Source organism: Pteropus medius, unplaced genomic scaffold, assembly GCF_902729225.1.
Source record: "Pteropus medius unplaced genomic scaffold, Ma_sr-lr_union100, whole genome shotgun sequence".
NCBI lineage: Eukaryota > Metazoa > Chordata > Mammalia > Chiroptera > Pteropodidae > Pteropus > Pteropus medius.
Window position 1 is genome coordinate 10,566,472 of NW_024351729.1, and position 16,074 is coordinate 10,582,545.

The window sequence follows — 16,074 nt, forward strand, 5'->3', positions numbered from 1 at the left end:
CCAGCACCTAATGCAATGCCAGAATGCAGTAAGTATTTAATAAACATATGATAAATGAAGGAATGAATAACCATTTCCTTGGACTGTAAATTGGTACAAATTTTCTGGGGAACAGTAGAAATTGTAACTTAAAGGCTGTACATCCTTAAATAATCTTAAATGTGGACAAAGAGTAAGTCTTGTAATAATGAAAAATATTTTTTAAGGCTATGTTCTGCAAAGTTCTTTGTAGTTATAAAAAATTTGAAACAATTCGAAAAGTTACACACTTGGTTTTAGTCAATTATGGTACATCCACATGATGAAATGCTATGCTGCTATTTAAATCATTTTTAAGAATATTTAATGATACAGGAAAGTCTAATAACAAAGTGTATTAAAATTATATCTACATTATTTTATCAATTCTATTAAAATGAGTGTATGATTCTTATATATGCATGAAAAGTAAATACACCAAAATATCTGCAGTAGTTGTATGAGGGGAGAGTAATCATGGGTGAGGTTTTTTTTAATTCTTGTTTGTTTTTACCAGGTGCCAGCACTGTTTTAGACAGTTTATTTGTATTAATACATATTTTGTTAGATTTTTAGCAGCTTTACCGAAGGATGATTGACATACACAAATGATACCTATTTAAATTGTACAATTAGGTACTTTTTAAAGTGTTAAATATTACAATCTATTTTTTCTGCAAGGATTTTTTTTTTCCTGCAAGGATTTTAATGCAATCAACTTTACTTTTTCTTTGATTTTAGTTTTGTATAATTACTTGATAGGAATAAAATTATTCAGCCATCAATTTTCTTTCATTGAAACATTAAACATTGCTATGATTTGGAGTTTTTTCAGTTTTATTAAAATATAATTGACATATAACATTGTATTAGTTTAAGGTGTACAACATGATAATCTGATGTATGTATATATTACAAAATGATGGATGGATGGATGGATAGAGAGAGAGAGAGAGAGAGAGGTAGAGATGTCCATGAAACCATCACCACAATCAATATAAAACATTTATCACTCCCAAATATTTCCTCATGCCCTCCCCCTCCAGATGCCCTCATCCCCAAACTACCACTTATCTATTTTCTGTCACTATAGATTCATTTGCTTTTTCTAGAATTTTCTGTAAATGGAATCATGCCATTTTTGTCTGGTTTCTTTCACCACATAATTCTTTTGAGACTCATCCATGTTGCTGAGTGTATCCATACTTTATTCCTTCCTATTGCTAAGTAGTATTGCATTGTATGTATATAACAGTTTGTTCATCCAGTCACCTGTTAACTGATATGTGGGCTGTTTCAAGTTTTTGACTATTACAAATAAAGTTGCTTTGCACATTTGCATACAAGTCTTTGTATGGACATATGCTTCCATTTCTCTTGGGTAAAATACTTAGGAGTATTACAGTTGGATGATTTGGTATTTATAATACTTTTTAATGATTTTTAAAGTAACTGTCAAACTATTTTCCTAAGTGGTTATATCATTTTACATTCCAGCCAGTGGCGTATGAGAGTTTCAGTTCCTCCATATCCTTGTCAACTCTGTAGAGTTAAGTCTTTTTAATTTTAGTCATTCTAGTAGTTAGGTGTTGGGGGTCTTCCTTTTGCTTTTTTGTGTTTTCCAAATTTTCTGCAATGAAATATATCTTTGGTAATTAAAAAACTTTTTAAAGTACCTACAATAAAAGGTAGCCTAGTACAATATGAAGTCTTAGTCTAGAGACTTCTCATTCAAAGAGCTACCCAGTATGGTCTTCAGAGTCCCAGAAAAGAGTGCCAGGTGTGACCTGCATAAGCCTTCCTTATAGGATAACATTATTTTTTAAATCAATTTTCTTTTCAATGTTATAACTATACTGAGTTTTAAGAAAAAATGTGAACACACATAAACCTCCCAATCTAACATATTATTTCCTTTTTCTGTTTTCTCCTCCAGCCCTGTTCATCTAAATACATGTTTTACAGAATTCTAACAAGCTATTCTGTAGTTTACATTTTTACTTGTCATAATATCGTATTTTCCATATTGCTTATTTATCTTTTAACCATAATTTTAAATGCCGAATCAATGCATTATAAATTACTTATCTAATTACTTCCTTAACCTCCCATTGTTGGGCTGTTTTTAATTTTCCATTAATATTATTAATAATAATGTTGTAATAAATAAGTTGGTACAAAAAGCTATTTCTTCTTTTGAATAATTTCCTTATGATAAATATCCAGGAGTGAGATTCCTCATGAAAGACCAGAACATTTTTCTTTTCTTTTTGTTTTTACACCTACAGAACCTGGTCTTTTTAGGTGGTCTCCCATCCAAGTACTAACCAGGCCCAACCCTGCTTAGCTTCTGAGATCAGACAGAATCGGACTTGTTCAGGGTAGCATGGCTATAGGCCAGAAAATTTTTCTTGTTCCTTATACATACTATCATATGGCTTTCCCAAAGGGTCTTACTAAATTTATATCACTTTCCATGTGCCAACATGGTTTCTACAGTATTTGCTAATTTCCTGGGTATAACACCTCATTGTCTAATTTTCATACTGTTGACTACTCACCAGGTAGACATTTTCCCACGTCTAAGATCACTGACAGTTGTCCTCTGCTGATTAGGATGCTCTGTTTTCACAGACCAAGAGCCAAGGAGTGTAACCCTGGGCCCTCTCAGCACAACTCCAGCTGATCACATCCGGACGCCTGAGGCAGACGCTGTTGGAAAGGTGTAAGTGTTCAAAGTGGTAATGACATGGACTTTTCTGCTTTCATCTTGTTTATCTTTGTTTTTAATTTATTTTGCTTCTGTTTTTTCCTGGAGATTTTCAGCTGACAGCATATTCTGACAGCTAGAATTAAATTGCTGTCTAAGAAACAAAGATTCTTGGAGAGGACTAAATAGTAATTCAGTTTCCTACTGAATCTGTATTCTTTGGGTGGGTGGGTGAAGAGTGAAGTTTAACTTCTAACAGTGTAGAAGCAGCTTTCTCCATTTGTCCATTTAGTTGAGATCTATAGACATGCCTAGATAGCTGGAGTCTGTCAATTCAACCTTGGTTTCTCCTCTCAGGATTCACTCATCTCTGGGTAAAATAAAAAACACTAATTATACTAACACTAATTGCTAACATGTATTAAGTGCTTCTTTTGTCTCCACCTCCAACTGGAACTATAGCCTCCTGTGACCTCCCATGAGCCTCAGTGACTTGAGAACTTGCCCTCACCTGCCTTGTGGTATAGGGATTCCTTCCTGGGTCAGAAAGTCTTTGTGTTTCCTAGCAACAAAGGGACAAGGGCACTGAGATGGTGAGACAGCTGTCTGAATTCTATTTTTTTAACTTTTATACCTCATCTTTTTCCACAATGGTTTTAAACCACTTACAACAACAACCCTATCACAAAAAAAAAAAAAAAAAAAAGAGAGAGAATCAAAAAGAATTTTTTTAAATAAGGAAGAAAAGAAAAAAGAACATCAACACTCCACAAAAGTCATTATAGACATTGTGATTAGAGTTCTGACTTTCAGACTTGATACAGAGATTCCTGAATGTGAAAGCAAGAAGTAAAAGCAACACGACCAGGTTTGTGGTTCTCATTTGCAACGTACCTGTTCCTCAGGGGAAATAACTGTTTTCCTAGCACTAAATTCTAAAGGATACTTCTGTGGGTTTTTATAGAGTGACATTGAATGATTTAAAGACTCATATATTTACAGGAAATTCCACTTACCTCATTCAACAAATATTTCTCACATTTCTATAGTAAGGCCCTGTGCTAGCACAGCATAGTATGTATAATACTGATGTAGCTAAAAAATAAAATTCCCAGAGCCAGGCCTGGGACACAGTAGCTGCAGCTGCTGCTGTTACTGAAATCCATATGGCTATTTCTTAGTGACCTTTTTACCCAGAAAAAATAAGTCAGTTATCCTCAAGGCATATAGTCAGTGACAGCAATCCTACAAAGGGTCAAACTAACACAGCATATGGCCTTTTAGTGGCTGAATTTTATCAAGAATACAAGTCAGAGTGCATAAACAAATAGATGAATAGTTGTGTATTCTTAGACAATCTTTCTTAAAGTTCACTTTATTTTTCAGCTAAACATTTGATAGAAGAAATTTCAGTTAGATAATCCTCTGTCATTCAATTAAAGGCACAAATATGCAATCCCAAAGAGGCAAACTATTTTTTCTGCTCCCTAAGTTTAGGATTTAGCCTGAGAGAATCCCAAAAGTAAAAACCAAACTTTCTCATCCCCCTTATTCAGAAAAAGAGAGTTGACCAAACATGTAAAATGTCCACCACAGTGCCTGACAGAGAACATGTGCTCAGTCAGTGTTCACCTTCCCTCTTCCTTAGTTTGGTCCTGTTGGTTTGCTTTTTTCAAAGGGGCAAAGATTATAACGTACACCATCTACACAGAGGACTCCCAGGATGTGAGCCTGAGTCCCCAGAGAGGTTGGGTCCTATAGACACATCTCTTCTTCCAAAAGAAAGAGAAGGGAAGACTGAACCAAGACTGTTCAACCAGCAGACACCAGTCGGCATCAGTCATGTGAGTGTAAACACCTAGGAGCTTGGTCGAAAGGCCCTACCTGGATTGTGCTCCCATTATGACTACCATAGACAGTTGTGCAGATTGCTTACTATACAAAGGCACCTGACGAAGTAAAGCAAGTTGGGGCTGAAACCCAGTCTGTAGCCTGCTCAGCATGCCCTGCACCCCACTGTTGGGCCACATCCTTCTAAAGGTTGGGGTACCAATGTCTAATTCCTACCAAAATATTAAACGGAACTTCAGTTCTTCTATACTTATACTTCTGGCATCAAATATGTGGAAGTTTTTCCCACAATTAATTCTCCAACTCTCTGAACACCAACAGGATGTCCCATAATTCAGTTCTGACACTAAGTACTCAGAGTTAGCACAGGCCCACAGGTTGGGGACTCAATCCCACAGACTGCCTCCACTTCAGACACCTATCGCAAGTCCCAGGTTGTGTCCTGTACTTCTGACCAAGAAGCTTTAAAGAGAAGAGTCCCACCACCTCCTCCTCTGGTTTGATAATTTACTAGGATGGCTCACAAAACTAAGGGAAACACTTACTATTACTGACTTATTACAAAGTTTATGATGAAGAATACAAATGAATAGACATGCTGAGGGCAAAGTCCAGAAGGGTCCCAATCACAGGAGCTTCTGTCCCCATGGAGTTTGGGGTGTGCCACAGTCCCAGCATGTGGATGTGTGCAACACCCCAGAAGCTCTTTGAGCTCCTTTGGATTGGGTTTTTATGGAGGCTTCATTATACAGGCATGATTGATAGAATCGCTGGCAAGTGGTAATTAACTAAACCAGTCCCTCTCCCTTCCTCTGAGGTCAGGGGTGTAGGACTGAAAGGTCCAACCATCTAATCACCTAGATGGTTCCCATGGCAACCAGCCTCCCCTCTTTAGGGGCTTTCGAAAAGTTACCTCGTTAAGATGTGGTTGAAAGGAGCTTGCTATGAATAACTAAAGATACTCCCTTCATCTTTATGTTCCAGAAATTGTAAGGATTTTAGGGGCTTTGTGCCAGAAACTGGGCACTTAGACCAAATATATATTTCTTATTATGTAATAACAGTATCACAGGTACTGAGTAAGCAGCCATGGCCCTGCTCTGCCATCCTCTCTTAGAAGGAACCTCCATGTTGTCCCAGCCCACGGGGAAAGATGAGGACTCACATGGCTGCGGTCATCTGCTTAAGGTTTCCTGAAAGTTAGCAAATATTGCAGCAGTGAATAAAGCTGGCTTTGATTTAAACTACTTAACCATTAATGGTGGCAACAGCAATCTATCAAAGGCGAAAACTACTTCACTTTGATCCAACTATGTAGACTGTGATTTAGCATCAAAAAGGGGGGTAGATCATAAAATGTATTCTATTCCTCTTCTCTCCTATGAAGTTATACCTAGCAATTTTAAATCAAAGGTGGAACCTTAGTTTCTTCCCACCAGCTCCATTCTAAGACTTGCTCTTCTGCTTCATCTGGGACCCACACGAATTCCATTTTAATCCATTCTGTCTTGTTCAACATAATCTTCCTTTGATGAGTTTTTTTTTTTCTTGTTTCCTTCATGTGTCATGGTTGCTGTAACATGGTCTTTTTCCTAAATTGTTCACCTTTAGGAGGAGATGGAGTTGATTGACAAAGTCAAGAGAAAGAAAAAAACCAAGACAGACAAGTCCAAGATGCCTGAGGGGGAGAGAGAAGGAAAGGCCCATGTGGAAGCAAAGGCTGCTGTTGGTAAGCAAGCATGTCCACGAGAATGACCCAGAAGGAGACACGTAATGGGGGCTAGGAGGTGTCACCGAGAATCAGCATGGGTCCTATGGGACAAGCTCTCTGTTTTGAGTCTCCTCAACCACCACAGCTAAATGGTGTTACAGCCTTACTTCTTCATGCCAGTATCTTAGGAAACAGGTAGAGATAACTGGGGTGCCTAGACACTTGTGATCACCAAGAGAGGAAATGATAATAATATTAACATCTATTTACTAAATATCCACTGTATTAGGAGCTATGTATATATAATATCATGAAATCCCCACAACATCTTCATTAAGTAAGCGCTATTATTGTATCATGTAGTAGTTGAAGCTACGAGAGGTTGGGAGACCTGCATAAGGTCAAACAGATCAAACAGTAAAGCGGTGGATCCAGGGTCTGACTCTGCCATTTGATTCCAAATACATGCTATTACCACTGCCTCTATGAGCTAATAATACATCATAACCTGAGAATTGGGCAATCAGAACATTTGGGAAGGGGAAGGATGCAACCCGTTCTGAATGTTTACCCTGGCTACTATTTTTCTTCTTGGTTCCCTATGTTGCACCTTACAAGGAATTCAGATTCCTGTGCTTCTGAAGACTTTCTTTAGCCTAAAACCTACACCCATTCTTTCCTGGGCACAATTCAGAAAACTTCCAAACAAATCAAAAGCTATCAGAACGTATGACATTGGATAGTCTCCTGGGCCAGATTTATTTACAAAGTTTGCTTTTTAAAGTCTTGCTGAGTTTACGTTGTTGTAGCCCATGACTTGCACAGCATTGGCAGGACTGGGAAAAGGAAATATCTGTGGCCCTCAGAGGTGAATTGAGGAAGGGTCCTGAGAGATGGAAGGCTTAAACTTTGCCAGGTTACAAGCTGCAACCTCAGGCTGGACTCGGGAAGCATGACTTTCCAGCTACGTCTATAGGTCTCCCCTCCAGAGAGTTTTACCCCCACCAAAGGTCAAAGTGAAATTGGACTTTTTTAGTAGCAAGATTGCTGATTTATGGTTGACCTGAATAGAATAAGGCAGTTTTCAAAGGGTGGTCTGGGAACTACCCTTCTTAAAATACTTGGAGAGTTGTTGAAATATAGAGTCCTACCAAATCGAACTCTAGGACTGGGGCTCAGGAATCTGCACCCCACATGATTTCTTTACACTCTGAAGTTGAAAAGTTACTGAAAAGGATGCATAGAGATCACATTTACTTAGCTATGCTTCTGTCCCTGATTATTCTCCCCCAGGAAAGGCAAGGGAATTAAAAGCTAAAAAGAAATCAGAGTTAATTCCCAAAGGAAAAAAAACAGGAGCCAAAAGGAAAAAGACACAGAAAGAAAGGAATCTGGAAATAGCGGCAGAGCTGGACGGGCCTGATGACATTAACTCCAAAAAAACAGAGGACACCTCAGATAGAGGCTTCTTTCCTTTGGGCTCTGTTGCGGAAGACCCTTGGCTTTCCCCCAGATATGATGCTGAGGAGAGCCAAGTTTCCATAGATGGAAGATCATCACCCACCCAGATTGTACCTGTCACAGGAAACATGGACTCTAAAGAGAGAAGCTATGAGGACCCTTCCAAGGTAGGGGCCAATGTTCTCACATTGGCCAGAGGGATCTCTATCCTCACTGGTGCAACAGCAGGGGTAGAAAAAATTGCCCCAAGGCATACTGCCTTTACAGTAACTGCTCTACTACAGAACAGTTTTATTTCTTCTACTTTGGTACCTACTGACCCTTTGAAGAAGCCAGACCTGATCAAAGAGAGTGGCAGAGCCACTCGAAATGATGCATTCTGAAGCTCCCAAACTGCCAAGGTGTTGAAGAGCAGGAAGTCGCTGCAGCCCCCATCCATGAGGGCTACAGGCCTCATAGGCCTCATAGGGAGAGGTAAATTCAGGCCATCAGAGCCAAACACACATCCTTGACTTGGCCTCGAGTTCACACCTTGCTTGCCTCCAAAAAGTTATAGAAATTCCTCCTTTCCTTATCTGCTTTTCTGTGGCCTACAGCTGGCCCACAGGCAGCTTACACACACATATCTGCCTTTACAAGGTGCTTTTGCATGTAAGAGTTATTTTGTTCCAGGGGCCTTGATTCCATTGTCAAGTATTTAAGAGGAAAACTGAGTGAGTGTAAGGAAAATTAGTTTAGAAAATTCCTGCAATTAATCAAAAATGCCGTCCAGGTATATCTCTCAACAAGACCAACATAGCCAGTTATTCCTCTGCTGTTGGAATAGATCACTATTTCTTCCACTGAAATGACAGTGCTGAACTGCACTGAGAGATCTTGTTGTTCAAAAAAAGAGTACCTTTAAACACTACAAACACAACCACAGTTAAACCACTATGGTTAAACTTGCATAAGCTACATGCATATGGTACTTCTCTGCTGAATCTCATTTAATCTTTACAGCCACACTTTTGAACCAGGTATGATTCGTCCCATTTTATAGATATGAAAGTTGAGGCTAGAAGGAACTAAATGTCTGTTGCCAGAGTAACACAATCAAGTGATGGAGCCAAGACTTAAATCCAGGTCCTTTGAATCCAAAATCAGAACTCTTGTCACTGTTTTAAGTTGTTATGTATTTATTTATTTTATAGCCCATGGTTTTCCAAAAAAGATTTCAGATTTTTCTTTTATAGTTCTCAATCCTGCCAGCTGCCTAGATTATAGAATTCTGCTCTACATAGCAGATAAATATTTCAAACTGTGTACAGAACTTTTCTGAGCCTGCTAGATTATCAGAATTTCTTAGATTCATTGTCAGTTCGTAGTACTGTACTGCCTCTGCAAAGGCTGAAAAGCAAGGAAGCTAGATACATATGGAAGAGTTGCCTTTCAAGGTTCCTCTCACGGGCATATTTCTGATTGAAAGGAGGCACCAGGGAGAGAAAACAAGCTAAGATACCTTTTGCATAAACTGAAAGAAACTTTCATGGAAAAAAGTGGGTTTGTAGGGCATTCTGTGTAAGTCAAATACATCTATACCTAAGACAGCCCCTGGTAAAATAGCCTTTATCTAGAACCCTTATCTAGAACCTATTCAGCCCTGACTTCACCAAGGTTTTTAAAACCACAATGCCTCCCATCAATATATTCTCATTTAATTGATGACTGGAGCCTTGGCCTCGAGTAATTTTTAAAAGTTCCTTGGGTGATTCTAAAGTACGGCTAGGGTTCAGAACTCTACACATACAATGGACCAAACATTATCTTGGCACCTTCACTGTTTCAATTAATCCTAGCAATAGCCCCAAGAGGAAGACAACATCAGAAAAATTAAGTTGCGATACTCAAATCCTGAAGAAAGTTAAGAGAAAAACTTGGATCCAGGTCAGTCAGACCAGGACCCAAGCTGGTAAGAGCAAAGTTTATGCGGCTGTGGTCAGAGTGTGGAAACCACTTAATGATTCCATCTCAGATTAGAGACAGTGTCTGGGTGGAGGAGAGCTCACTGCTGAGGCAAGCTCACACCTCATCACCACATTGTCCCTTGCACTGAGAACTCTCTTCCTTAGGCCCTCCTTGCCAAGAGGGAACAGGAGAACGCTTCCCGGGACAGGCTGCGAGCAGAGAGGGCTGAGATGAGACGGTTGGAGGTGGAGAGGAAGAGGAGGGAGCAGGAAGAGCAGAGGCGGCTCTGGCAGGAGCAGCTGGAAAGGGCAGAGAAGATGAAGGAGGAACTGGAGCTGGAGCAGCGAAGCCGCGCAGAGGAGATCCGGTAGGTCGAGGCAGCTGCCACAGAGGCCATGGCCATGTTAGGAAGCAGAAGAAAAAGACAGAGCTTGACTTCCACCAGGGCAAAGTTGGGTTCTGAGGCTCATGCCCTGAAGTAAAGCAGCATGTCTCATTGTTCTCTAACCTCTGTTGCCCTAGGAACAAGCTGGACAAAGATAAGCTGCAATGTCTTGACCATTAGGACTCCAGATAGGTGTCCATGGGATCTTCCTGACAGGGCTTTGAGATTCAGCTGCAGAGAACATTTGTTGAGCCCCTACCACATTGTCTACTTTGCACAAGGCTCTTTCATAGGCTTTGACTCATTTAATCTTCACAACAACCTTGTGAGGCAAGGGTTTTAAAATCCATTTCATGAGAATGGAAAACGAAGCTCTGGGAACTTGAGGCCCCTACCCCAGAGCACAGAGCTCGGCTTCTAGTTCCAGGCCCACTGTGTTCTTGCCTCTGCCCTTTAATTGGGGTTCCCTTGGAAAACCCAGTCTCCTCTGAACGAGATGCTCCTTGTGGCTTATGGCCTGCAAAGCGTCCCCCAGGGCACTGCCTGTTTCACAAAGATGCCCCAGTTTTTTCTGCCATTTCCCTGACCATCTGTGTTTTCTCAGCTTGAGGAAGCAGAGACGAGAGGACGAACGGCAGCGGCAAGAGGAGGAGGAGAGAAAGCAGTGGCTCCAGTTGCAAGCAGCCCAGGAGCGAGCCAGGCAGCAGCAGGAGGAGTTCCGGAGGAAACTGCAAGAAATACAAAGAAAAAAGCAGCAGGAGGAAGCGGAGAGAGCTGGTGAGGGAGATCCTGGAGTTCTCTGCTTCTCCTGTCTACCTGGGGCAGAAATCTCTCCCACTGTGGGTGTTCATTTGCATCTTCCCAGAATTATTCCTATCCTAGGCCTTAGTGTGTGAAGCACCCTCAACGTATAAGCTATTTTTTTTTTTCAAAGTAATTAACATGTGTGACTCTAGCAGGTTGAGATAGATCAAAATAAGATTCACTTGTGGAACCGACTCTTGGATCCTGCTCCCAATTCAGTAATCCCCTGAAGAGGGACCCTGCCCTTCCCATTGCCCTTTCAGCATTGCTCAGGAGCTTCCTAAATTGGAGAGAGACCTGCTCCTTTCTTCCTTCCCTAGCAGATGGAAACAATCGAACAGCTGGATAACTTCAGGGCAGCATTTCAGGTGCTGATGTGTGGAATCTCTATAGCCTACTTTTGTGGAAGAGGAAGAAACTTCAGCAGATGACACTCTTTAGACTGGTCAGTCCAGCTGAGTACACACCAAGTTTCTCCAGGCCCTGATCTTACCCTCCTCCTCAATCCATCTGCATACCACCCCATGAGCACACTAGGCTCTGGAAAATTCTCCCCCAAGGTTTTGTGTTAATTGCACAGTGCTCTGCACATAGTAGGTGGATAAGACTTTCAAATCAGTCAGTTAACCCCAAGGTAATCCCCACAGAGGATCTGGCAGCCTGATGGTGGGTAAACTTCAAAATTTCTCATGGGGAATTCCTGGGAATCACAGTTGAGAATTGGATCAGAGAATTGTTTTCCCCAATAAAGAAATTCCTGAGGAGCCCAACCCCTTTCCTTTTCTGCAGAGGCAGAGAAGCAAAGGCAGAAGGAATTGGAAATACAGTTAGCAGAAGAACACAAACGCCTGATGGAAATGGCTGAAGAAGAACGGCTGGAGTACAAACGGCAGAAACAAGAAGCAGAGGAGAAGGCTCGTCTGGAAGCAGAGGAGAGAAGGCAAAAGGAAGAGGAAGCAGCAAGGCTGGCTCTAGAGGAAGCCATGAAGCAAACTCAGGAACTAGCCAGGTATGGGGTATTTGGGCAACAGTTGCCTTAGGGGGATTGTTTAAGGGCTTTGCTGCCTGATGCTAGTACTAGCCGTGCACTGCCTTTGGACTACTGAAGTTTCCCACTCCCTTGAGCATAGTTTGAAGGAACTAAAAAACAGATAGCTTCTTTCGCTGCAAACATCACAAAACTTCTGTAAGACTTATATAACTTGTGTTGAAGCTGGAAAGGAGTTTAGAGATAATCTATTGCAGCCCTCTGGTTTGCAGATGAGAAAAATGAGTCCCACATATATATTTTCTAAGCTGGCAATAAATGCATTACAGAAAAATATTTAAAGATGTGATAGGATTGCAGGAGGCCGAGTTTAGGTTGTTGGTTGGCCAGGGCAAGACCTCTTGAAAGGTTATGTATAAGGTGAAACCTGAATGACAAAGAGTTAGCCACATAAACATCTGAGAGAAAAATAGTCCAGCAGGTAACTAGTTAGTGCAAAGATTTAAAGAAAGGAAAGACTGGCCTGTCAGACGAATAAAAGGACAGCATGGCTGGAATGAAGTGAACAAGGCACAAAGTATACTCCCAGATGAAGTCAGAGAGGTAGGCTAAAACCAGATCTCACAAGGGCCTTGTTAGAAGGCACAGAATCCGTCATCAGGAGCCAACAGCATTTTCCTCCTTTATTCTCATACAATAGTAATGATTATTGCATTGTTCTGACAATAGAATCTTGGTTTTAATTGACTCTATAAACTCAATCTAAGCTAATACTCTTTAGGAGACTGGAAGGAGCAGGCAGCCAGAACTCTATTTCAAGGTTTTCCACTTATCCTTGAGTTGTTCCTCTTCTGGACTTTCTCCATCTGTTACATGAATTACAAAACGATAATCTTTTGTGATGTATTGATTCGATTTCAAAGTTTTGTACTCCATATATCATAGCAGTAGGGCTGGATTTGTAAGTATTGAAACCAAAAGCAAGCTATTGGAGATCCAATTTTTCACAAAAAGAGAACCGGCAAGTCATACCAGGGTAAGTTGAGCAATTTTGTAAGGTTAGCGCAAGTAGGTGAGAGCAGAAAACCAATAAAGGAGTTTGTGAGGAGTTGATCCTCACTCTACCAAGGGTTAGAACTTGATGCCAACTAGCTCTATTTCATCTTCATTCGTCTGACATTGGCCCAGGTACTTGAACTTCTGTTTCCTTCTCTACAGTAAGGGAGGTCCTTCCAGCAATGCAAGTTTAAGAACTCTGAGTTATGCTTTTCCTTTTACTTTTCCAGTAGGAGGCACATGATACTTTAACCTTCATGTGTAACTAAATGCACACTGTATAATCTTCCACTAAAATGCAAGATCAGGAGCCCCAAGTCTAACTGATGATTATTCAAACCCAAAGTTCAACAAGCTTGTAAGGACAAATTCTGGGATGCTTAATCAGTATTGGGATTGTGGGTGGGGTTTTCTCCTTAGGCAAAAAGCTGCTTTGAAGAAACATCTTCATTTCCATCAAGAACTCCACAAGGAAGCCAGTGGCCTGCAGTGGACGCACAACATTTCCAGACCTTGGGTCTACTCTTACTTTCAGTTCCTCCCAATACCCAGACCTTAAGGCTAGAAGAAAACAAAAAAGTAAGTTGAGAGGTGGTGACAAAAAAAGAAACTTCCTTCTATAATGAAGTTCCATACTGAGCCCAATTCATTCTACCTCAATTCGTTCACCTCAACCCACACCTAACTTCACTCTGGGAAGTTCACTCCATTCTCGCCAACCCTCCCTACCACACATACTTTACTCAACCCAATTAAACTCTTCTCTCACCTAAATCCTTTATATCCTCTAAAACCACATAAATCCATAAGTTTTGGTGCCTAAAACTGGCCCATTTTTATGTAATTTTACAATGTATGAATTTTAGTAAATTTCAGTTTAACTTCAGTTAGTAAGACACTAATGGTCTTAGGCTAGTCCAAGGATTTCATTTTAGTCAATGTGTCTGAAAGAGTTGCAGGTAAATGTAAACTCTGTAATGCAAATAAATCTGAATTAGCTAAGAGCTAATTCATACATTAAGAATTTTATTATATTCTTTATAAAGCAAAAACAAAACACATCCATTTCACCCTAACAAACTAAAATGTAATGTCTATTTAAAACAAGGTAATCATTTGATAAATGTTCATTTGAGCAAAATGAGCTGTTTTGTGAGTTATTCTCACATTCTCTAAGTATAGATTCTAGAGCTGCGCTGTCCAATAAGAAGCCATATGTAGCTATTTAAAAGTAAGCTAAAACATTGAATTCTCCAGTCACACTAGCATTTCAGATGCTCAGTAACCACATGTGGCTACTGGCAATCATACTGGACAGCACAGATATAGAATGTTTTCATCATCACAGAAGTTCTATTGGACAGCACTGTTCCAAACCCTGAAAACTAACAAATCTTAAGGTTTTGCTCCTAACTGTGCCTTGAAGAACCAACTATTTATATAATTTTCCCATTTTTAAAATCACATTGACTCTACAAAGACTCTTGATTATCTTTAACATCTATTTAAATTAATACATATCTAGTATATATCATAGAATCATCATCAAAGGGGATATTAAAGTGGTATCTGAACCTGACTTTTCCCACAAATTTACTTTGCCCTATGCCATACTTCAGAGCCCACAGCTGAAAAACTTAGTATTTGCAAATGAGTCCCTCAAATTTCTCACTAATGCTTGCAATGTATTTGCTTTCTATAGGAACTGCACTTCTATAATCCAGAAGTCAACCTTAATTTTGATTTTATATTGCTTTGTTATTGAACTTGGATTTGATGTTTATCTTTCACTGTTTTATGTAAAATAGAAAATGGCCAAAACACTATCAGTCATAGTGAGTTTAAATGTCACAAACTTTCTCTCAAACTTATTGATCCTACTTACATCCATTCATTTCATTCACTCAATAGCACACTTTGTTAGATGAGAAAGTAGCATCTCAAGTAATTCAACCAAGAACAGAAGAAAGAACACTCAAGGAAAACGTCCTTGTGGGGGAAATTACCATTACTGACTTTATTTTCTCCCTTCTTTTACAAATTTAGGTTGTTGCAGTCAAGCACCAGGTAGAGTAGCTACACTAAATGTTATTCAAGGCCCCTTCCAAATCTGATATTAAATTGTTGCTGTGAGAGGCCTATTTTATCAGCACTGCCACACCAGATAAACACATTTTAAAGTTAACCACTGCAGAATGCAATACATTTAGAAGAATCCAATTAACTAAACCAAGAAAATTTTATTTCACCAGTAGCTAAGCTCTACCACCTAAATGCTGAGCACCTTCAACAGAGATGCAAACAAAAAGATGCCAAACTACATATTCAAGCATTCTGGATAGCTCAAATAGCCTGTCAGGTTTGTTACCCAGGCCTGACAGAAATATGCAACTCAATGAAGATTTTCTACAAATGGGCCTAATTTCTATTCACTATTTATTATATATGATAAATGCCAGGTGATGATCTAAAAGCTCAAATTTAGCTGGACTATATAGGTACAATACAAAGAATCTTTCAGTTAGGGTCAGATATAGGAATTTACAAGACAAGCCAATTATTTTTCAACAGGTGACTTGAGCAGGGTATTTAAGCTATAACAGTTTATCAAATACATTAGAAATAGGTTTTATTTGCTCCTCTCAATTGCTCAGATGACATTCTATTTGGAATAACAAGAAATTAATGTGTATGCATAGATATATACTAAATTCCGTGATTCATTAAAAGGTTAAGTCCTCTAATAGAAACTAATTTAATTTTATACAAATTTAAATATTTAAGATATAAAGAAAAAACAAAAAATATAAACAAAGTATATGAAACCTTAACTAGGCAGGGAACATTTTGTAAACTACTCAAGGAGCAATTGAAATTATCAATATAAATCAATTAAGAATTTTGGTGTGCCCATTTATTCAACATGTCCAGGTAACCATACAGAAATACCAAGATTTTTTAAAAAACAAAACACTGACTATTTAAGAAGGTACTGTGGCCTTAATTAAATCCTTAATTCAGAAGGCACTTCAGTAACTTTCAGTGCTTCGAAGTCCTAATCATCATCGCTGTACAGTACTGAAGAAAAAAATTATTTGCACCATGTACAAACAATAATTTCCAGTATTATGCAAGAAAACCTT

General features: G+C 39.4%; 1 protein-coding gene and 1 pseudogene across 1 annotated transcript in view; one reads left to right on the plus strand and one right to left on the minus strand.

Annotated features, from left to right (window-relative positions):
- KIAA2012 (KIAA2012 ortholog) overlaps window positions 1-15,916 on the plus strand; it is a 95,543-nt gene extending 79,627 nt beyond the window's left edge. The window contains exons 15-22 of the mRNA XM_039844463.1: window positions 2,653-2,743; window positions 4,407-4,572; window positions 6,191-6,308; window positions 7,584-7,918; window positions 9,863-10,065; window positions 10,688-10,860; window positions 11,677-11,896; window positions 13,352-15,916. Coding sequence (XP_039700397.1) covers window positions 2,653-2,743; window positions 4,407-4,572; window positions 6,191-6,308; window positions 7,584-7,918; window positions 9,863-10,065; window positions 10,688-10,860; window positions 11,677-11,896; window positions 13,352-13,490 — 1,445 coding nt within the window. The 3' untranslated portion in view covers window positions 13,491-15,916. The remainder of the gene's footprint in view (window positions 1-2,652; window positions 2,744-4,406; window positions 4,573-6,190; window positions 6,309-7,583; window positions 7,919-9,862; window positions 10,066-10,687; window positions 10,861-11,676; window positions 11,897-13,351) is intronic.
- Window positions 2,298-2,416, minus strand: LOC120587847 (uncharacterized; annotated as a pseudogene).
- Window positions 15,917-16,074: the final 158 nt, after the last annotated feature.